Here is a 22,902-nt window from a genome sequence, read left to right on the forward strand (position 1 = left end):
TGGTAAGAAAATCCTCATCAAATGTTGATCTTGTACTCTTGTGGCTCACAGTGCAATGGACGGAGAGGGAGAGAGAGAGAGCTGTGTGGAGCTTTCGTAAGTGGAGGTGCTACCAGTTCACTTCCCTTCGTGACCTGTTATGGGGAAATGCTATCTTCCTTAAGGAGGCCAACGCCATCAGTGTGGAACTCAAGAAGAAGGTCCAACATGTTTCTGTGATTTATTCTCCCTTTTATGACTTGATGCTATAATAGGACTTCTAGACCGTACTGATGCTCTGTGTGTCCCTGCAGGTCCAGTTCCAGTTTGTGCTGTTGACAGACACTCTCTACTCCCCCCTGCCTCCTGACCTGTTGTCCCCAGAGGCAACTAAATTAAGAGAGAAGCAACACTTCCCACGCACCATTGTGGCCGTGGAGGTGCAGGATCAGAAGAATGGAGCCACCCACTATTGGACGTTAGAAAAACTAAGGTACAGTGGCTAGGATTTAGTTGCAGAGTATTCAAAACCCTTCCCTGCAATTTGGAATACCTCACCAAATATATATTTTTTAATCTATGAATAAATGTTGAATTAATTTGTCAATATCTAAAAATATGTTTTTACTTTGTCAATATTCAGTGTAGCTTGAAGGGCAAACATGGAAACTTAATCAATTTACAATTAAACCTAAAACATAATAAAGTGCGCAGAAAGTGAAGGCATCTGAATACATCCACTGTACATAAACTGGAATTAAGTCTTTTTTTATTTCTGAGGCTGATATATTTCGTGTTACTCTTGAAATATTTTTTCATTGTAGCATTCTAATGTGTCCAGATAATAACATAAGGAGAGATGTTTTCAGCATCTATGAGGAATAAACTCACATTAACTACACTCTTCACTGCAAGAGCCTTTCTCATTAACTCCATGCTGATGAGAACACACCTATGAATAACTTCATGTGTTAATCGCTGTTGATCCTTGCAGGCAGAGGCTCGATCTCATGAGAGAGATGTACGACCGTGCTGCTGATGTGCCCAACAACACCACTGAGGACTGTGAAAATGTGATGACTGGAGGCGACCCCTTTTATGACCGCTTCCCCTGGTTCCGTCTGGTCGGCAGGTAAATGATGAACTCCACTGGCTCATACAGTGTATGCATAGGAAAGGCTGCCATTCATTTGCTTAAATACAGCACAAAGGACGACAGCAGTGAGAAAACAGAAGCCCAGTGTTTGTCATACTTGACTATTCAGAATGATGTGCAGCTGTTGGCCGTAATGCATCATATGGTGCGTGTGGTCAACTGATGGACCATATTGATGGAGAGAACAACAACATTAATTATAAATGAATGTACTGTTTCTTTTCATTACTTAAGTCATTTTTGAATTCTGTGTGTTTTTCAAGTGAATCAAGCTTCTTCCTTACATTTCTTTTTTCAAATTTCACTGTGGATCTGCTGTATTTCTACTGGACACAAGCTTTGCAGCTTTATCACACATCACACAGGATGGATTGACAGTCAGTGCTTGTCGGTGTCAAGCCTACCTCACTTAAAGCTTCTAAATGGGAAAAATCAGCTGTGAAGCATTGGAGAACAATATATCTTTGGGTCTCCTACCCAGAGGCTGCAGTTTCATTCTTTCCCACTTTGTCATGCATCCTCCCACCTCTCTGCCAAGCTCTCCCTATCTATCTCACACTCTCTCTTGCAGATGGGTCCTACATATAGTCACATGCTCCTGTTACATAATATTTACTATTTCAAGCCTTTAATGGCATTAAGCTCCTGCAAGACAAGCAAAAAATATCAGGCTGCAATGTGAAAAATGTCCCATTGAAATACATTGTTTGTCACCTCTTTCCTAATAAGTGAGTAATAGCGGTATATATGTAGCTAAATGCAACACATCCAATGCAATGTATTTGTACAGAGATATTCAGTTAAAATTTGAGTTTTGGAATATGTATTTGTTGTTATACTAATACAAAACCAAAGACAGTCTTTAAACGTACTGCTTCAGTACTCACATAATGGGGGGGCTGTTGATTTTAAAATGATACACCAACAACTGCTGTAATAGCTACCTCACTAAATCAATAGTCAGCTTGAGTCATGTGGTTATTTTTGATAGTTTATAAAAACATATCTATGAATAAATTAACCAACTACACAGTGAAGTAATATAACAGCCACTCGCTTCCTATCAGTGAAAGAACTGGCATCTGAAGGGTTTTGAATTAACATGATTACCCAACCTAATGCCTGAGCCACACTGGATGCATCAGTGACACATGTGCATTGTGGAGCATTATGTTATTTTTTTTTGGTGCCCATGTTATCAGGTTAGAGCAGCCACACTGCCCATGTGAGACACACGTCTCAGTGGGGGTCTCGCCTATGTTCTCCATGAGTAAAATAGACCGTGAAAATGGTAGTTTCTCTTGACTGAATCCATTCATTTGTTTTAACAAGGTTTTTATTGTTATTGCAGGACAGGAAGATGCACAGTTTTATATCCTAGAGTCCAGGCATTTAGTTGAGTACATAGATACTTCTATTCGAGGAAATACAGTAGTCATACCAGATACCTCACGTAGCAGCTCTGCAGCAGAAGCTCCCTGTGTGAGCAACTGACGTGTGAGAAGCTGCAGATCAGCGACACAGTCGTCACTCGCTGCACATGCACCCAGTGCGGCCGGGCCGTTTATCTGTTTAACTGACTCCTGTGATACCTGGAAATGATACCTGGAAACCGTGAGCTACAAGGTGCCTTTACCTGTCCATGTGGTCATTCATCAGGCTCATGGTCGTGCACAGTGAAGTATATGCTTGCTTGTTTTGCACTCTTCAGTTTGTACTCCTAAACACAGCATAAACAGATTTTGGTTCAAAATGATGAGGGTTTCCTGCAGTGGGCCGCTCCATACACTGCTCCACCACCCTTCTTGTTTGAGTGTGTGCTCTCTATCTAACTTTACTAACCTAGTTCCCATGTCTCTGGCCGCACCAGAAACCCTATTTTCAAGACGTGCATGAGCAAGCGCATGAGTGACCCCACCCCATCCCCGACCCTCTCCACCTCTGAAATTACTGAGCTGGCTGACTCGCAGCGGGAGGGTCGAGGAGAGGAGGAGTTTGAAGAGTTGGAGGACCTGGACGATGATATCTTTTTGGACGACCCATGCTTGGAGCTTGGGGGAGAGGATGATGATGATGATGATGATGATGATGATGATGATGGTGATGATGATGATGATGATGATGATGATGATGATGAGGGAGAGCTCTGCCGAGGCTCCAGCGAAGGCCAGGATCCCTTTTACGACCGCTCACCATTATTCAGTGTAGTGGGAAGGTTGGTGAGGTTTCAGGAGCATGCTGGTGGAGGAAACTAGCTCTTTCACGCTGAGACGCAGGGTCTGTTTCCCTTGATAGACATCAGCACAACCTAATATACAATACAGATACAGTACAGCTGAATGTTTTCACAAAGTCCTCACTCTGTTCTGGATTGTGTGTGCATGATTACATAAAATCTGAATCAGGGTTTCTTCAGCACATGTTTTTTTTTTCTTAGGTGTCAAACGCAGATCTTCTGTCCAAATTCTGGTATTTTTCAAGCCGGGCCCTATGTTTATAAATGTGGGTGTGCAAATGAATGGCACTTACAAAACTTTTGGATTCTTCACGTAGATTATCTCCACCGGCAACCACGACATATTGGCAGTGGCTACGAGTTAATCTTATGGGGCAACTGCGACAGTCCATGAAATCTCCAGTAAAAGTGGTTCTTTTCACCAATAAAAGGCTAAAATGAAAAATGACTCAGTTTCTCAATTTCAGCCATTTATTTGGTGAAAGAAAGGACTTTTAGGGGACATTTCGTGGACTGAGGCAGTTGCCCCATATGGTTACATTGTAGCCACTGCTTTTACACACACACATTAACATAGGGCCCAGCTTGAAAAATATCAGAATTCCCCTTTAACCCTTTTGGCTTTTTGGTTTAGTTTCCAATCTTCTGTCCAGTTGGGACATGTAAGCTATTTTCTACAACTTCTATATACTTAATTTAAGGATTTACATTCATTTAATCTTAAAAACTTGATGCTTGCTTAGCAGGCAAAGTTGAACTATCCACTTATTTTCTGTTGTCTCTCAGTTGTCATCGCCACTGTGTCTCAGATATTTGACACACAAATGCTCTCAAATATAAAGGACTATATATTAGTTTCTTTACCATGTTACTGAGTGGACACTGGAGTAGACATTTCTGGGCTTCAAGGTTTATCTTTTGCTTTCTTTGTTTAACCTCCAATCAGATGCTTGTTTATGTTTATTTTTATGCTGTTTTTATTTGACACACAAATTCAAGACTAAATGCTTTTCACTCATATCACATTTCTACTCAGCCAGGGCTGGGTCAGTACATATCACTTGTTTCCATTAAAGGTCAAGCAATGTTGATGCTCAACGGCTGCTTGAGGTGTGTGTCTCACGATCGTGTGTTTAAATGTACAGTCGTGGCTTTTCAAAGCACTCAAAGTGGATGGACTCAAAGAAGCCCTGACATGTCTCATGGAGTATACCGAGGTCTGATTCGCATTAACCCAGGATCCCATAGCGAAATGTTCCCACCATGCTGTGAAACCGGTATAAGCATGAAAGAGACTGAAATTTATTAACATCAAATAGCAAAGTGCAGTTCAAGGAAGACTCAAAGTCTCAAGATGAAAGAGCTGGTTTCTACTGCAGCTGTCTCTTTTAGGCATGCCAGAGCACAAGTCTTTTCATTTTGACCTTTTTTTTGTGTCAATTTTTTCTACTTGAATACGTCTGATGATGACCTAGTGCCCCTGTTTTGCACAAATTAGCACGGGGCGAGGTGCTCTTTGATTTCTGATGTCATCCATTGTTTTTTTTGGTGTAGCATACAATATATCAAGCTGTTGGCAGTTTTTATTCAAGCTGAGCCATGTTCGGTATGATGATTTCTGTTCCATTTGCTTTTGATTCCTTTGAGTCTGTAGGTTGGAAGCAATTTTGTTCACCTTTTTTGTCCTGAGCATGCCTTATTCGCACCTCACCAATCTTGTCATAAGCCTGTCACTTTTTTACACTCACCCCTTAAATGTCTACCCCTATTCGCTCGTGGGAAATGTGGTCTTTGACTGCAAGGTCATGTATTGTAGCTTAAAACTAGAGGCTAAATAAAGAAGGAAAAACATTTGTAATTTATATTCTCAAGTAAAATGTAGTCTTTGTCACTACTAGCCTCTAATCCTTAGATTGCCTCTAGTGTTTATGATTGGCTCTAAACATTCCATATTTAGTGTAATATTTTCATATAGAGGCACGTTCAAGCTGTACATGTTAGTGCAGTAGAGTACAATCATTTAGCAAGAAACATTATTTCAGGTTAAGGAAAACATTTGCTCTCCAGCTTAGTATTGATCTAGTTTCCAATATTTTTCATTAATTAAAAGAATTGTTACTACTTATATGGTCTTTAGCCTCACCAAGCTTTCATTAGTATAGTACAAAATTTAAGGAGTACTGCATGTGACCATAATAGTGCCATTATTTGTAGACGGTGAGGTAAATCCCTAACAAGTGATAGTAAAGGGCACCCATGGCCATCGCAAGAGCAGTCCCAGCTTCTGTTTGGTTGCTTTGCAGCTCTGTGTTCTGTTGTCCAGTCCAGTGAACGTTATCAAGTGTAACTCATCTCCTGAACTTGCCTGTTTTTAATCTTTTATTATTTCTCCCTCTCTCTCTCTCTCTCTTATCCCAATGCAGGGCGTTTGTCTATCTGAGTAACCTGCTGTACCCGGTTCCACTCGTGCACCGCGTGGCCATCGTTAGTGAGAAGGGAGAGGTAAAGGGCTTCCTCCGGGTGGCAGTGCAGGCCATATCAGGTAAGGCTCGGATCCTCAGCCTCACTCTTGTTGAGACAAAGGACAGACTGTGTGTGACTTCTTGAGGGAGTGAAGTGAAGGTGCTTTGTGTTTCCCTCCAGCGGATGAGGAAGCTCCCGATTACGGCTCAGGAGTGAGGCAGTCAGGCACTGCTAAAATCTCATTCGAGGATCAGCAATATGAAAAGGTAGAGATAGAACTTTATATGAAGGTTGTTTGGATACATTTTACCAACTAACTAGTCTCTTTTTAAACTTGCTTTTGCAGTTCCAGTCAGAATCTTGCTCTGTCGGACTGTCCCGTACGGGGATTTCACAGGAGGAGCTCCGTTTTGTGGAGGGTGAGGGACAGAGCTCAGAAATGGGACCTTCAGCTGATGAGGTCAACAATAACACATGTGAGGGTAATCGTATTTTATGAGTGAATGGACGTGTGTGTGTGTGTGTGTGTGTGTGTGTGTGTGTAGAAATACATTTTTTACACTGCTCCAAAGCAGAGATGATCCTACCCAGATTATTCCAATTCACATCTGAGTTTACTGACAACTGATGGCTGGCTACCTGGAAAACAAGCTTGAATCTATATTAGAGTTCTTCACAGGTCCACAAATTCGTGCCCAAACCCGAAAAGATCCAGAAATGTTCTACCTGAACCCAACCAGGACCTGTCTTTTATTTGAAAGCTGGGAACCAGACCCGTGCAGAACTGAGAAACGCTGGCCCTGAAACCAGTCAGGTGACACTGGCCTGATCTGATTGCTTTAACAGGCTAACCTTGATTCACAGGGTGTCAAAACCAAACTTTGTGTCTTACCTACTGTAACACACACACACACACACACACACACACACACACACACACACACACACACACACACACACACACACACACACACACACACACACACACACACACACACATGACTTGCTGTCTGACATGTCCAAGTCCAGGTCTTCTCAAGTCCACTCAATTATTACACATAATGTTAAACAGACCCGTGACCTGTGGTGATAGAACGGGACTCGACATGGACCCAGCTGACTGTATAAAACGTGGATCTGAACCCGCACAGCTTTGGGTTTGGGTGAACCTGTGAAAACCTCTAATCTCTATCTAATTTGTGTTGTTGGTTCCTCTCAGCTGGAGGAGAGGAGCTGGAGAATCCTCTGAAGGCCACTGTGGATGGGCCACTAGATGCTCTGGAGCATCTCAGGATTGGTAACATTTTTACCTTCAGGGTGACCGTCCTGCAGGCGTCTAGCATCTCTGCAGAATATGCTGACATCTTCTGCCAGTTTAAGTAAGTACTCATCAAATTGTTTTCATAATTACTTTCACGATTCTTAGTATTTATCACATTTCTTCTACAGTTTCATATGTAAATTGTTACATTTCGATAATGTGATTTCAGTTTCATCCACCGCCACGATGAGGCCTTCTCTACTGAACCCCTAAAAAACACAGGCCGCGGCCCTCCTCTGGGCTTCTACCATGTGCAGAATGTAAGGCACAACCACACAGCTCCTGCATCATGATGTTTTGTTGCTGGTTTAAATAGGTCAGGAAGTTAAACATCACTTGTGTTGTTTTTGTAGATTGCTGTTGAAGTTACTAAATCATTTGTTGACTACATCAAAACTCAGCCAATTGTGTTTGAGGTGTTTGGACACTACCAGAAACAGCCTTTCCTTCCTCTCTGTAAAGACGTCATCAGGTACTATGACGATGTATTCTGCACAAAGACATAATCTATATTGTTGTGATTTCATAATGACAATTGTGTGTTTTTATTTCCACAACCAGTCCATTACGTCCCTGCAGAAGACAGTTTCCAAGGGTGATGCCTCTGTCCAAACCAGGTAAAGAGTTCCTCTACTTTAATTGTACAATGTATGTATTATGTTGCATCGTCTTTGTACTGGTCTGCCTGTAAGTTAGTCATCTTAGCTTCATGTTGTTGGGTGTGAGCAGTGGACTCAGACGCCTCGCCGGACCGGGAGAAATCACTGGATCTCATCCGCTACCTGGTGCCGGATGTGCTCAATGGTGCACTGGTGGACTCGCTGTCAGGCCATGCTCTGTCTGCCGCTGGCTTGGCAGCTTCCTTCATACTGGAAGCAAACGAGCGTGCTCAGTTGCCAGCACCACCCCTCTCGATCTGTTCAGTTATTAAAGCTCAGAAGCCGGGTTGGTTATTGATGTCAAATCCAAGAGAATTCTGCTACTGAAAACCTTTTTGATATCAAGCGTTTGTCATAGTGAAAACAAAAGCCAAGGATCTGTCATGCCACATTGCAGTTCATTGATTAATTAGTATTTCAAAGAACACATCATGTTACTTTTATGTAGAGATACAAGCTGATGTGACAATAAGCAGTTCTACTTAAGTATTGCTCTAATATAACTCTGATATCTTTCCGGGTCCTGGTTCGATGTTGTGTAACTGAGCCTGTGACCCTCCTGTTCAGAGGCAGACAAAAACCCCATTCAGACCTGGTATCAACATCCGTCCTAAGTTATCTGATCACAAGTGGTCAGCACTAAGTTCTGGTCTGAACACACCTAAACGCGTCCTGAATGTGCCCTGAGATCCGAACACAAAAAAAACACTGTGAGAGGTGGTCTGGGACATATGTGGCCAGACTGTGTGAACCCAAATCAGTCTCTATCCCTCTCTCCCTCTCACGCTGACACACACACACACACACACACACACACACACACACACACACACACACACACACACACACACACACACATTGTCATCAGACACATCATTAAACTCAGATTAGGTAAAAACAACATCATTTGGTCTTTTGGGAACAGAAATGACGTACATGATTATTTGCATATAGAGCGGGGAAGTGAAATCTGTTCACATGGGGTCACAGGAGACACATTCCAGACACGTTCTTATACCAGGTATGAGCACATGTATCTTACATTAACCACAGATCAGATCTCTCAGGACGGATGTTAATACCAGATCACACGGTCTGAACAAGGCCCAATTGACATAAAAACCAGCAAGCAGCATATCCAAAATCTTTCTACTGCAGTTTCTACTGGTCATGTACTAGTAGAAGCTGTAATAGTTTGAAGAATGGCATGACTTGATATAAAAAAGGGACCTTTCTTGTGGCAGCATTCAGTTGGATTGACTCACGAGTGTACTGTGTGTTTACTGTTGACCTGCGTGGTGGATTCTCCCTGCAGTTCCTTCTTTGAGCTCCTCTTGAACTGAATCACAGTAGCTTCAATCAATAATAATAATAATTTATATTTTATATTGTACATTATTTTGTACATTTATATATTACACATCAAAGACAATTGAAATTTTAAAATAATAAACAGAATATGAATTAAGGAAATGAAAATAAATTTTGAATGCTATATTATATTGTATATATTACAATATTTAGGCCATTCTGTATACATTCGTGCTGTGGGACAATGTTTCTGCAAATTAATATATTTGCAGAAGCAAACAAACACATTACACATAACATACCAAATATTATATGTTAAAGGGTTAAAAATGAGAAACATAGATACTTTTAAATGAGAATACTGTTCAAAGAGTTTGTACATATGCTGTGCACAGAATGGTTTAATGTGTATTTGTGTATTTAAAGGATTTGGGAAAACTGAGAGCCCACAGAACCAGAGCTTGTGAAGCTCAAACTGCAGGAAAAAAAGATTTAGTGGTATTCTCCTTTAAGAGAAGACTGCGGAGTTGATAAAAATCTGCTGAAGGAGAGGATGTCCTTCTCCAGGACTTAGTGGTTCCTGTCCTTCCCTGTGTCACTGATTTCCATTTTTTCTTCCCTTTCTCTTTCCTTTGTTAGGTTAGAGCCATTCTCTCCCTGTTCACTTCCTTTATAACCTCTTATAATCTCCTTTTTCATCATAGTACCTGCAACCAAACTGACAACCATGACCCGCCCACAGGCAGGACCATGCCACTCTAAATATGATCTCATGGTTTTCTTCGAGATCTGTGAGCTGGAAGCCAATGGAGAGTGAGTGGTCTATATGTCTACTGTCATTAACTTTGCAGAGCTTTCCATGAAATTCAAATTATAGAGATACTTTTGATAATTACTGGAATCAATATCACATAAATCTATCTTGTACTACAAATTGAGTGAGGCTTGTTTTCCCCTCCTTCCTTCCAGCTACATCCCTGCAGTGGTCGACCACAGAGGAGGAATGCCTTGCCATGGCACGTTCCTACTGCACCAGGTACGTCAGTCACACTGTGAGCAAACATAATATTTTGAATATTTTAAATACCCTGGATTTAAGCAGATGTTTCTCTTTTTCTTTCTGTCTGTCTCTTCTTCACCTGTGTAGGGCCTCCAGAGGAGAATCACTGTTACTATTGTACATGAATCAGGAGGTGACATGGATTGGAAAGATGTCCGTGAGCTTGTTGTTGGTGAGTTTGGATTCCAGGCTTTCTTACCTTGATTAGCAAACATGTACACATGTGTATGGGTTGTTGTTACTGAGGCATGTGTGCTTTTACCAGGACGTCTCCGTAGCACCCCTGAAGCTGATGAGACCATCATTGACCCCAATATTCTCTCCCTCAACATCTTGTCTACGGGGTATGTCAGACCCATGCATGACGACAGGTACGTTCTGGTGGAGACATTTAATGGAAACATTGCAACTGCAAGATCTTTGCAAAATAAGCTCAACTCTGTATCATTGTATCTTTTATATGTCTCATAACTTGGTGAATTCAAAATGTGGAATTTCTGGTAGCCACAGATAAATGTATTTGACCGTTGTGGCAGCTTGGCTGAATTGGAATTCGCTGCAACAGCCTGATCTGAGGACCTTGCTTCACTCATGCTCTGGAACGCAACACACTGACAAATGCATGGCAAAGTTAATCAGCTGCACTCGGCTGTGAGAAAGAAAGCATGGCAGAAGAGGCACAACTTGAATGTTATAGCAAATCCCAGCAATTTCCTTTGTGCTGTTATGTTAATACTGTTTCTGCATGAATATAGATTCCTGTTTCCAACTGCAGGAGGTCACACATAAAAAATCCAGAGTGACCACTCACAAAATAAATCTTCCTCTGTGAATTTAACAAAACCCTTGTAAATTTGTTATGAATTAACTTGTCCATGCTGGCTGTGCGACCCTCCTTGATGTTAATCTGTGCTTTTGTTGTGCAAATTGTTGTCATCACGTTTACATGTTGCATCTCACGTTGTCGGTCACCTCACATCTAACCACTCTCATCTCTCAACTATGTTAAATCTGCTTACCCTTGAAATGACCAGTGTATGAACCTTAGGAGCCTTTACATCTGCACTATACCTCACTTCTGTATAAACCGATCAGATCAGTCAATTATTACTGTAATTCACCACAACATGAATTGTAAAGTGCATGTCTTTACCACATTATTCAGCAGCATTGGTCACTAAAAGTATTGTATACTCACTAACACACCTTAAACTACCTTTATTTGGACTCAGTATGATGTCATGCATTGGATATTTAACACTTCATCGTCACTTAATTCAATCCATTGGTTAACTTTTAATATTTAAAAATCACAACTGTATTAATAAGCTAAATTTCTGTAAATCTATACAATGTCTAGTTTGAAACCCTTAAAATGTTGTTTTTAGGTGTGTTGTTTGATTGCCGATGACATCATAGACTAAAAGGGAGAAGGTGGGCCTGAATGATTTGTAATGTTGAGAGACAACAGCCCCACAGATCTGTGTCGTTGCTAATATCATACTGATATTTAGTTGCCCTTGACTGTCTTTTCTGTAGTCAACCTGTAGAGGGCAGTATGTTTCTATAAAGGATTAAGGCCCCACAATGTGAACCCGTGTTAGTATGGAACCTTTTTTGTTGAAGAAACACAGTAATTATTGCAACAATTAACTCGATTAACCTGATTTATAGGTGTGCAGTAACTGCTGAGTAGTACTTTATAACATATCACTGTATATTTAGTTTGTTATATGGACAAATATCAGTGTAGTTTTTCTATTAATGTCCTTTGGCCTTTATCTCAGTATCATATCATCAAGTAAAACACAAGAAAACTGCTATTTATCGATAATAATTATTTAACCCTCAGTTTTAGTGCTTCCCTTCATCACCAACACACTCTCCCAAAAGCCTTAGGGAAACAATAATGGTCACCCAGACCTGATTTTAATGACTCTGAGTCTATATAAGGCAAATGCTCCAAGCATCTGTGACCAGTGGCCCTGCTCCATCGGACTCTCTTTGACTGGGGGGGTCCGTCCCTGTGCTTCTCAATACAACTTAATTTTTTTCCTGTTAAGGCCTCAATAGCCATCAATTATATCAAAGAGCTCAGCACCAGGCTGTGGCCTCGTGTGGTCTCTGCTCCGTCTTGAACATACTAACATCAAGGTGTAAATGGATGCTAACATTTTTCTCCCTCCACTAACAGAATGTTGTTTTTTTTGCTTTTGCAGACAGTTTCTTGATTCGGACATGCCTAGGTATATTATTTTGCCTTTCTTCTCGTGCGTTACACCAACACCTTCATCTTTCTAATTTCCTCTACACACACTGTCATTCCAAGTTAGCCTTCAGTGATCCTTCTCTCCTACTCTGCCATCGCTGTCAGCAATTCATCTGTGCCTCCTTGTTTCCTCCCTCTCATGTGAAGTGAGGGAAACTTCCCTGCATGTCCCTGGTTCTGTTGCTGTGCTGGGTTATGTGTTTGAGCTGTTATCAGTCTGATGGACAGGGTCTGCATGGCTCGCTGTGCTTCATGTGGACTGTCTTTGGCTGTGTCTCTGCTGGAGGTGTCGTGGGGCCAGTATCACACTTTGTTTCCAACTTAGCAGTTGCTGCAGGAACTTTATACGGCTCATTTCAGAAAGTGAGCTACCAATATTTGGTCTCCCAGACTCTAATTTATTCAATTTAAAAGGCAGCAAAGTCACAACATCAACACGACTCTGTATAGACACTGCATAGGCTTGCTGTGCATAGTCCCGCTTTCAGACAGGAACGCCGCAGAATGTCCGCAGGATTGGGTCTGAACTTTCTCCAGAGTTTTCCTTTCACACAAGCACAACACAGCAGGAGATTCTCCACTCAGACTCATTCACAACAAGACAGGATTCTCCGGTGCATTCAGGTGCAGCAACCTTAGACGGCCTCCTGACCCGAGATCACACGTTTTTCATCAGCTCTTATCACCAAAAGATCTGTTGACTTCTTTGTGGTGGAACATTAAGGTTTCATTACAAGTAAGCTGTATAAGTCATACTTGCCAGCAGAGGGTGGTAGTGAGCCATTAATACAACAGTTCATTTGAATCAACAAAAGCAACGAGATGCATCCTGCACTTTCAGGAAAAACTGTCATCTTCCCTTTAACTCAGTGCAAAGCGTTGTTGTTTTCATATTGTTGAACTTTGCAGTGAAGCAATAATTTGAATCCATGGATATGATTTTCTTAGTTACCTCAAATACCGAGGGGCAAAGAGTGCTTCCCACCACAGCCCGGAGCAGTAACAGGAACACTAGTCACACGCTATTACTTAAGTGCTGTAATATGGATCACATCATTTACATTACCCGCTCTGGCACAATATTCAAATGCAGCTATTAAAAAGTAATCCAGTGAGCCATTACCTCACCAGTAGCACTTTGCCCCAAATTACTGCAATGTTATGAATATTTTTAAATCCCGCTCGTACCTCGGTGAAACTGTGCCAAAGAGCAGAAACAAACGGTTCCTCACATGTTCCGCCAGAAGCATGACTTCAATCCTGGCTCCTGCATTTTTTAGGAGGTAGTAAAATGTAGAGAAGCACATGTTGGGGTAGTGTGAAGAGGAAATTGCTCACTTGTAGTGTAAGCAAACAGGTTTCTACTACTGGGAAAACAGTGTGTGTATGTGTGTGTGTGTGTTTTAATGCACTTGTTGCTTAAAAAAACAGGCTATTACTACAATCCCCGTCACTCACACATAGAAGCAGAAAGTTCTCTGCAGTCACACTGTCCACTTTCCCACAAGGTCACCTCAGTCCATAGCCTTTTGGGCCCAACATCTGAAGCTCATGAAGAGTACATTCAGCCTGTTTTTATGGCTAACAGAAACATTAGTTTCCTTTTACAATTCTTGCTTGGATTATCTTTTTCAGATTTAAGGCTCCACCGGGCGGCAGGCCAGAGGAATAACTGGTTTCAGTGTGTGATTACAGAATTTCCCCAGAGGGGAAATAGGAAAAATCCTGTACATTAACGTATGGAGCAAATCAGAGGCATAACAGAAAGCGGTATTGTATTTGCTTGAAGAATGGCCGTGCTGTTATTTTACCTTTTTACAATGGGAGGTCAGGATGAGAGATTGCATCAAGTCGATCAACACCTTCCAAAAGGAGTTTTCTCATGTGGTCTCTTATGGGTGAAATGTACCATTCACGGCATAATGAGATAACAGTGTGAACAAAGACAAACACCAACCCAGCCACACAAGCGCATAACCTCAACATACTTCCTGACTCTCACTTTCTATTCTTTTGCTGATTTCTTCTTTCTCACAGCATTTCCCTGGGAGTTGACCATAGGTATTTCACTGCCCTGTCCCTCATTTCCTCTGGCTGTCTTTCATCTCCCCTTTTTCTCTGTACTTTTAGTCATCTCAGCTCCCTTTGCTTTTCTATGGTGTTGTGCACAATGCCTTAGCTCAGTTAGCCTGTTGCATGCAAAACAGATTCAATTAGCACTTTTCTGTACAGAGATTTGAAGGAATACTAATTTTATGTTAAAATAATGCTCAGTGCTAACAGTAAATTGACTTAAATTAAATGTTTTGTATGTATTCTTTGATTATTGAATTATTTTTTATGATTTTAAGTTAACATCTCTCTTGTTTAGCTTTGACTGCTAATCTACTGCTTGAATTCTTAAAGACCGCTGAGTAATTCTTCTTTGGTTTCTTCTCCAACAAACCACCTCAGGACCTTCTATCGCTTTGAAGCAGCTTGGGATAGCTCCATGCACAACTCTCTGCTGCTAAACAGAGTCACTCCATATGGGGAGAAGATCTACATGACCCTCTCAGCCTATCTGGAGGTACTCTACACTGTACTCATGAGTGGAAATGGGTCCTACAGTAATAGGGGTCATGTGTAAATTACTCTAGAGGAACAATGTTGGCTAATCCTCCACTTTTATCAACTGCAGATGGAGAACTGCACCCAGCCCGCAGTCATAACCAAAGATATCTGCATGGTGTTTTACTCCAGAGACACAAAGCTCTCAGCCTCCCGCTCCATCCGCAATCTTTTCGGTACTGGAAGCCTGAGAGCAGCTGATGGGTGAGTTTGAAATTCCAAACGATAAAAACATTGTGTAGTGTCCACCCAGCTGATTTTTGTATTTTTTTCCTTTATTAGAAACCGAGTCACGGGAGTGTACGAGGTTAGCCTATGTAACCTAGCAGATGCAGGAAGCCCAGGTAAGAGTCAAGACACGCTTAGCGTTCGGAATTACCCTGAGTTACCTGTGTTACCTTTAACCCTGCACCTGTTTCAACCTAGGTATGCAGAGGAGACGCAGGCGGGTGCTGGACACCTCAGTGGCCTACGTCCGTGGGGAGGAGAACTTGGCTGGGTGGAGGCCTCGCAGTGACAGCCTCATTCTGGACCACCAGTGGGAGCTGGAGAAACTCAGCCTCCTTCAAGATGTGAGGAGCTTATGCTGCTTTTCATTTAAAGCATTTTATAGAAGTTACTTTTATAAGCATCTGAAGAAACATCCCACTGGCTTTCGGTTTTTGAAACACACTAGTTAAAAAACATGTGTCTCTAAATCATCTACTTGAGCAAAACCCTCTTAAAACATCCACATAATGGAGATCATCTTTTTTTGTCAGATTCAGCCCCAAATTTACATATGTAGTTTACTATGCACATGAAATTTACTACTTTATACAGATGTGGTGTGTTAACAGGAGGGCCTTGCAGCAAAATCTGTGTACCTGTGATTATGGTGTGTTTCCCAGAATTCACCATAAATGCGTCCTAGCATACTATTAAGAAAGCTGTTTCTTCTTCAAGGTTTTAAGTGAAAAGTAATCAAATTCATTATAAGAGTATTTACTAGGATTACCTGCTATAAATGCAGTGTGCACTCCACTTAAGTTAGAGGCAGTGGTGGATCCAAGATCTTTCTTAATAAGGGGCCATAAAGGGGCCACAATTTACACAGACGGTTGTATGTCCAACATCTATGCACAATTCTTAATTCAGTAAGGTGCACACAAGTTATTCTTTGTTTAATGTTTGCTTTGTAGCTTTGAGGAAAGCCACACCTCATTGAATATATTTATAAAAATTGTCCCATGTTCAAACATATTGTGCTTAGAAACTAAAACGCCTTAACAAATTGCCGTATTTATCACTAGTATTGTTCGTAAGTGACTAGTTTATTAAATAAGAAAAAGAAGAAAAGAAGACTACTGACAGGACAGGGTCACTTCAGGGGCCAATCAGATTTCAGCTGGGGCCAGTGCCCCCTGGATCTGCCCCTGGTTAGAAGCCTGGGAAGTTGAGTAAGACCTGACTTCAGAGACAAAAACTCTTTGGTTGTGATTTGACTGCAGAGAACAGGCACAGGTTTTCTGAGAAAATTAACAGTTGAGAATTGAAGGCCTTAGTTTTACAAAAACGACATAAAACAGCATGTCATAGGCAAAGCAATGATAACAGAAACTGGTCAAACTGGATAAGACTATGGAAGATGTGATGTTTAACGAAGAATACATCAGCTTCACTCCACCAGATACCCCAACCCACATCCTCTAACTATATAATAAAATATCTGTCTGATAGAAAAAGAACTGGAAATTGTCAAATTAACATGTTTCGTCTGCTATTTCCAAAAGTAGCTTGCTTTCTCTAAATCTAAGGTACATTGTCTCTTCTCAATGATTTTGATGTTTTTTTTCCTCCATTCTCTCAGGTGGAGAGGACCAAACATTACCTGTTGTTGAGAGAGAAACTGGAGTCCACCATGCTCATGGGTCAGGAGTCCCTGCAGGCCTGTGTCACTGAGGAGCTGAGCGAGGTTCCTCAGACCCCCGAGGTTGATCCAGAGGTCAGCTCCGGCTCTGACTTCGCCACGGAGAGGCAGAGAGAGCTCGCCGCCAAGGTCAGCCATCATTTTTTGTGAAAGTGTAAATTTCAGGTTTGATGAGTGCAGCCATTAATGTATTTTATTATCCTCTTTGATCTCTGTCATTACAAAAGGAAGTACACATGAACCAACAGTATCTACATTAATGGCAAAGATAAATATAGTGGGATCACAAATATGATTTTTTTCATGAACAGACATTTAAGCTCTCTCCTTTTTACAGTGTTTGCGGCTGCTCACACACTCCTTCAACAGAGAGTACGGCCATGTGTGTGTCAGTGCCAGTGAAAGCAAGGTAAATGCTTTATAAACTTCCATTTATATATAAGTATATATCAATTTATCTATATGAATGAATACAATTTGATTATTGATTGTTTCCACACAATTGACCCTGTGTGTGTCTGTGTGGGTTTGTGTGTTCCAGATCTCAGAGATGTCGGTCACAACACTCAGAGACTCCACTTCAATCTCTGCTCTCAACACAATCACACCCTCCTCAACGTGCCCTTCACTGGTGGAGGGTTGCTATGGCACCACTGAACTCAGGTCAGTGCTAAGACTTGTTATCCTTGGTAGCCTTTATTATGTGTACATGGCAGTCCGGATTACGTTTTGTGTAGTGTATGGATCGTGTTTTCTTTTAAAATGTTTGGTAGCTGGATGACATGAAGCACGGAGGATGGTATTTTTGCTGAGTCATTGTGAAGTGCATGAACTCCATAAGGTGTAGGTTTTAAGCCTCTTCTTTTTGTACCACAGACCACCCATGCCTCGCTCTCGTGCCGTCAGCCCCGGTCCTGACACACAGCAGGATCCAGAGGCCAAGAAGTCCAGCAATGGAGCCCCTGAAGCAAAGCCCCGCAGCCGCAAATTTGTCCCTGACATCCAGGAGATTAGAGTCAGGTGAGTCAACTCCAAAAACTGTGATCACGTTGAGCTGTGACGACAACCCTTTGGTTTCACATGTGGTCATAACTGTCCTCTGGTTTTTCAGCCCCATCGTGTCAAAGAAGGGTTACATACATTTCTTGGAGCCACACACCAACGGATGGGTGAAGCGTTTTGTTGTGGTGCGGCGGCCGTACGTTTACATCTACAACACAGAGAGAGACGCGGTGGAGCGGGCGATTCTCAATCTCTCGTCTGCTCAGGTGGAGTACAGTGAGGACCAGCAGGCGATGCTGAAGGTGGGTGGTTCAACAAAATCCCCTTGATCCTCTCTTTCTGCTTCTCTTGTGCCAGATTAGCATTTGACTTTGCTTCCTTTCTCAACAGACTCCAAACACATTTGCTGTGTGCACAGAACATCGTGGAATATTACTTCAAGCGACAAATGACAAAGAGATGCATGACTGGCTGTACGCATTTAATCCTCTCCTTGCAGGAACTATCAGGTATAAAATACAAAGTTGTCTCTCTGAAAAATAATAATTTAATTGATAAAAGTGTGTATAAAATGTACGAGGTTAAGTGTAATGTTATGTGAATAAAGTGGTAATTTAACTAGACAAAAAATCATAATATTGCTGCTTGCCGGAGTTCTGCTCCTTCTGGATCCAACATCTGAAATCAATCTCATTGTTTCTTGACAAACTACAGAACATCTTTGAATATCATGAAGGTGTAACCAACTAAAACCTCACAGTCGACCCCTTGCAAACATTTCCTGCTTCGCAAACGAGGCAATTTCTGAGTGGATTTTCAGAATAGACAGTTTATTACACAATCTTTTAAAGTCCTAATACGTAAGAGAATGTGGTGTTGATGTGTGTATTATGTTATTTGTGAAACTTATACTAAAGTATAACTTAACACGATGCTCCACATTCCTCATTTTAATGCAGGTAACTTTATTCTCATAGTATTACATCTTTATTCTCTTAAATTTACGACATTATTCTTGTAATCTTATGACTATATTCTTGTAATATTATTTTGTATTCTCGTAATATTATGACTTCATTATTCTAATATTATTAATTAAAGTACACAATAAAGTAATTATTAATTATACTTTTTTTTATATTGTGACTCTATTATCTTAAAATTAGTTTACAACTTCTGTTCTCATAATAGTATGAATCTTTTCCTTCTCCTGTTGTTGGTAAAGTTTGTATATTTAATTTGCCTCTTTTTATCTGCTTCTCAGGTCAAAGCTGTCGAGAAGACGAGCCGGACAGATGAGGATGTAAAACCCTGAACAAATATCATGAGAGAAGATTGATCGCAAAGACTTACATGTAAATAGATCCACGTCCTGATCGCCGCCCCCCTGTGCTGAGCCCCACCACCACCATCACCACCACAGACAACCATCTTCCCCCTGTGCGTTCTCAGTTTATCACTAGTGTCCTCTGCACCTAAAGCGTCCATTTTCGTGTCAGGCCTTTTGCCGCAGTGTGAGTCTTGTAGTCTGGAGAACCTCTTCAAAAAGCTGTCACTATACTGTACCGGAGTTTGTTCATAGAGGGACGAATGAAGAAAATGGAGGAAGTAGCAACAGGTTTCTTATCTCAGATTACATATATATGGTAATGTACTGTAGTTGTTGTCAGTGACACATCAAGCCTTATACATTTATTCCTTAAGAAAATGCAGTGACATTTATCTCATCTGCAGCTGCTGCGGCAGTGAGGATCACACTGCTACATTTGCATCAGTAAATAGGCAAACATGCAGATTCTTCTCTACTCTACTGCTATATATACAGTGTCTAAAACAGGTTTGCATACAACATACAGCAAGGAAATGCACAAAAAAAAAGAAAAAAATGACAGTTGAGTGCAGCTCTTCTGAATATTTCTCTCTTCTTTCTGGTCTGTGAATCCTGACTTTGAGTCGTCTGCCTCGTGTCGCCGAAAAAACCGCATAGAAACTTTAGCACACACAGCCTGGCGAGGGAAACATCACATCATCATAAACTTCATGTTCTTGTGGCATTTTGATAAGTCCGTGTCATTTTAGCTACTTGTAGGAGCACTGTGGGTATCTCCATTCACATGTTAAGTAATCGGATATCATCTCATTAATCCTCCCAACTTAATCTCATTCTCTACCTGGATTTTTTATTTGTTTTTAAATGTGATATATTTAGATATTTAACAGCTTTATTATTTATTTCTGCATGTATTTATTGACAAAGACATTTATATTTCTAAAGTAGTAGTACCGTGCAATTTCTGCACACTGCACTTTTTAATATAAGTTCCTTCAATGTTTGAATAACTCAACCCTGTCTCCAATGCAATTAATAACAATTCAATAACTTTATGATTGGCCAGTTTCTTTACCTGATGGAATAATGATAACATCCCCTCTAAGATTCGGATAGTCACACCAACTAACACACATCTGACCAGATCAATACATTAGGTAGAGGATATTAAGGTGGTCCATTCGATACTGCACAAAGCTACCTTGTTAAATGATCAAAAGTATAACGTGTTCCTCACAGCAAAGAATAAGAAACAGTTTGAATGAAATGTACAGTATATTGATTAAATGTAGTGCCTCTCTTATCATCATACTGTATTGGCGTACTGTACAGTATGCCCCCGCAACAGTTGCTTTGAAACTACATCCTTCATGCTGCTATAATACTGTTCTGGAAGTGTCTGCAGATAATAACATCACATTTCTGCATCGTCATCATCATCATCATCGTCTCGTACATATTCAGACAAATCATCTCGCGTACTGCAAATGTTAGATTTCAAATGTGGCAATCAGATGCTATGTGATACAGAATGTTCCATAACACACAGTATACTTCATTCTAATCTATGCTATAACCTTATTTGTGTTGTCAAAGAACATATGCTGTCATTTGTCCAACAATCAATGCTGCATCGACCCTGCTTCCTTTTTCAACTCTGTCAGCTTATAGTTTGATATGGTTTCAGTTTGAAGGGTGAGCGTGCCTCAGGTCAGCCAGCCTAGAGAGCATGTTCCATAATGTACAGTAAATGACGTGTCACCTACATACGCAGACAGCATCTCAAAGCATTTAACCGTATTATTTCTCTGTATCTCATGTCAAAGTACATTGAAGTGTGGCAGTAAGCTCTAACACCACTCCCCCATGTTTGTATCAGTGATTTCAATATAATAGTCTAATATAAATTTCTGAGATTAGAAAGTATTCTGTGTGTTGTGGACATATTTTCAAGTTCTCCAATCAAACCATTTGACAACCCTACGTGTGTACTACTGTCAGTCCTTATAACTTAAACGGCCTGTTCATATCTTTTTATTTGTTTTCGGTGATCGATGTGGTGATCACATACGTTGTTGGCAGAGAGTGCAGCCCTAGTTTATCCAGCTTTACTTGTCATCACACATGCCTGCTGCACCGTGCATCATCACTGTCTCATGCACTCGTCTCTGTCTTATTTCCTTTACAACCGAATCTGAAAATGTCAGCTCCACTCTGATCTTAATGTTGAGATTATTCCTCTCGTTTTCATCGCGCCTTTTTAATGTGTATCACATTCGAGCCAACCAAAGTTTTGTTGGCACAGTCACAAACAAAATCACACTGAATGTACGTCAATATTTTAAAAAAATGCTTATTTTGCTGGAGTGCTTGTGTTGACTTGTGATTCACGGTCTGGTTCCTTATTGATTGTAAGTGGGTGATTATCAGGGAACGAAATGGGGCATATCTGTAATATTTTATCCACTGATGTGTGGGAGGATGTAATTGGTTGATCATTGCCCTGTAGGGCATCTTGTACAGAGTAATGCTGTAGGTTACCTTCCTGTCAGTCTTTCACTCTTCTACCATCACCGTCATGCTCCGACAGCCTTCACAACATCTACTTTTTCTAATCCCTCCCTTTTGAAGGAATATCATTTCAAATTTTTGTGCTTCCACTTCTGATTTTTTTTTTTTCTCTCGCACTATCAAATGATTTTGCATTGTACATAAACATGATTGCTGTGAACATTGTATTATAAAGTTGCACCCATTTACAAAATCTTAAATGGGCAGTAGTTCAGTCAGTGTCTCTGAGTGTTGGAGTTTAGCGTCAAATGTTTGTGTACACTAAACACATTGTCATATATCAAATAAACATGGAAATTATGCAACACAAAGTCATGGACTCTTCTTTTTTCTTCTTTGTACTGTATTTGTTATTTCATTTTATTTCAATCATTTAATCAAACTGGTCGTCTCACTGAGATCAGAATGTATTTTTCAAGAGAGACCTGTGACCAGAAAATAAATGACTAATATTTCCCCGGAAATACATGATACACGTGTATAATGGATGTGTAAAAACTTAACATCCTCAAGTGAAACGGGAGAGTGTAACTAAGATCAATCCATTTGTATGCAGAATAGTATTTTTTTTCCAAGAGTTTCACAACTAATGTTAAAATGCCTTGGGACCTGACATTGTACCCTGAGGGCAGACAGTGTAAACATTATACTCCTGTATAAATCCTGACTGCTCGGGCTCTACTATGTTGCCAGACTCTAGAAACAGTCTCAGTTGAGAATTGAATAGGAGCTTTGCTAAGCAGAACATTTTTGAGATTAATTTTTAAGTCGCTGAGATCACCATTTTCAGCAATGGGATAACCTGTGTAGACCTCCAGGTTTCAAATGTCAAGTTGTTATCATTGACAACTATCAATTAATACATGCATACTTTATGTTCTGACCTAATATTTTATGTTTGGTTCAGTTCATACCCAGTAAACCTTTGAATTTATTGACTGTTAGGCCACAACTGACTAAAAGCTCATATATTTGAACATGGGCAGGGCAATAAAACAAGGACAAATATTATCTCAGTATAATCTT

The 22,902-nt window shown here is 40.7% G+C and overlaps 1 protein-coding gene across 13 annotated transcripts in view; it reads left to right on the forward strand.

Annotated features, from left to right (window-relative positions):
- The window catches only part of kif1aa (kinesin family member 1Aa), a 42,592-nt gene extending 20,405 nt beyond the window's left edge, over positions 1 to 22,187 (forward strand). For 3 of the 13 annotated variants that reach the window (XM_034582521.1, XM_034582525.1, XM_034582529.1), the window contains 26 exons: positions 52 to 200; positions 294 to 472; positions 974 to 1,111; positions 5,795 to 5,913; positions 6,015 to 6,100; positions 6,181 to 6,310; positions 7,054 to 7,213; positions 7,325 to 7,415; positions 7,509 to 7,627; positions 7,717 to 7,772; positions 9,830 to 9,938; positions 10,095 to 10,161; positions 10,273 to 10,357; positions 10,451 to 10,556; positions 12,405 to 12,431; positions 14,909 to 15,023; positions 15,135 to 15,268; positions 15,347 to 15,408; positions 15,491 to 15,636; positions 16,914 to 17,102; positions 17,311 to 17,382; positions 17,515 to 17,636; positions 17,850 to 17,993; positions 18,085 to 18,277; positions 18,366 to 18,484; positions 19,240 to 22,187. In XM_034582521.1, the coding sequence (XP_034438412.1) occupies positions 52 to 200; positions 294 to 472; positions 974 to 1,111; positions 5,795 to 5,913; positions 6,015 to 6,100; positions 6,181 to 6,310; positions 7,054 to 7,213; positions 7,325 to 7,415; positions 7,509 to 7,627; positions 7,717 to 7,772; positions 9,830 to 9,938; positions 10,095 to 10,161; positions 10,273 to 10,357; positions 10,451 to 10,556; positions 12,405 to 12,431; positions 14,909 to 15,023; positions 15,135 to 15,268; positions 15,347 to 15,408; positions 15,491 to 15,636; positions 16,914 to 17,102; positions 17,311 to 17,382; positions 17,515 to 17,636; positions 17,850 to 17,993; positions 18,085 to 18,277; positions 18,366 to 18,484; positions 19,240 to 19,282 (2,960 nt within the window). In that variant the 3' untranslated portion in view covers positions 19,283 to 22,187. Of the gene's footprint in view, positions 1 to 51; positions 201 to 293; positions 473 to 973; positions 1,112 to 3,005; positions 3,351 to 5,794; positions 5,914 to 5,993; positions 6,101 to 6,180; positions 6,311 to 7,053; positions 7,214 to 7,324; positions 7,416 to 7,508; positions 7,628 to 7,716; positions 7,773 to 9,829; positions 9,939 to 10,094; positions 10,162 to 10,272; positions 10,358 to 10,450; positions 10,557 to 12,404; positions 12,432 to 14,491; positions 14,516 to 14,908; positions 15,024 to 15,134; positions 15,269 to 15,346; positions 15,409 to 15,490; positions 15,637 to 16,913; positions 17,103 to 17,310; positions 17,383 to 17,514; positions 17,637 to 17,849; positions 17,994 to 18,084; positions 18,278 to 18,365; positions 18,485 to 19,239 lie in introns of all 13 variants that reach the window. The other 10 variants (XM_034582523.1, XM_034582527.1, XM_034582526.1 and 7 more) reach the window with 8 other exon arrangements.
- The last annotated feature ends 715 nt before the right edge of the window (positions 22,188 to 22,902 follow it).

Source organism: Hippoglossus hippoglossus, chromosome 4 (genome assembly GCF_009819705.1).
Source record: "Hippoglossus hippoglossus isolate fHipHip1 chromosome 4, fHipHip1.pri, whole genome shotgun sequence".
Taxonomy (NCBI): Eukaryota; Metazoa; Chordata; class Actinopteri; order Pleuronectiformes; family Pleuronectidae; genus Hippoglossus; species Hippoglossus hippoglossus.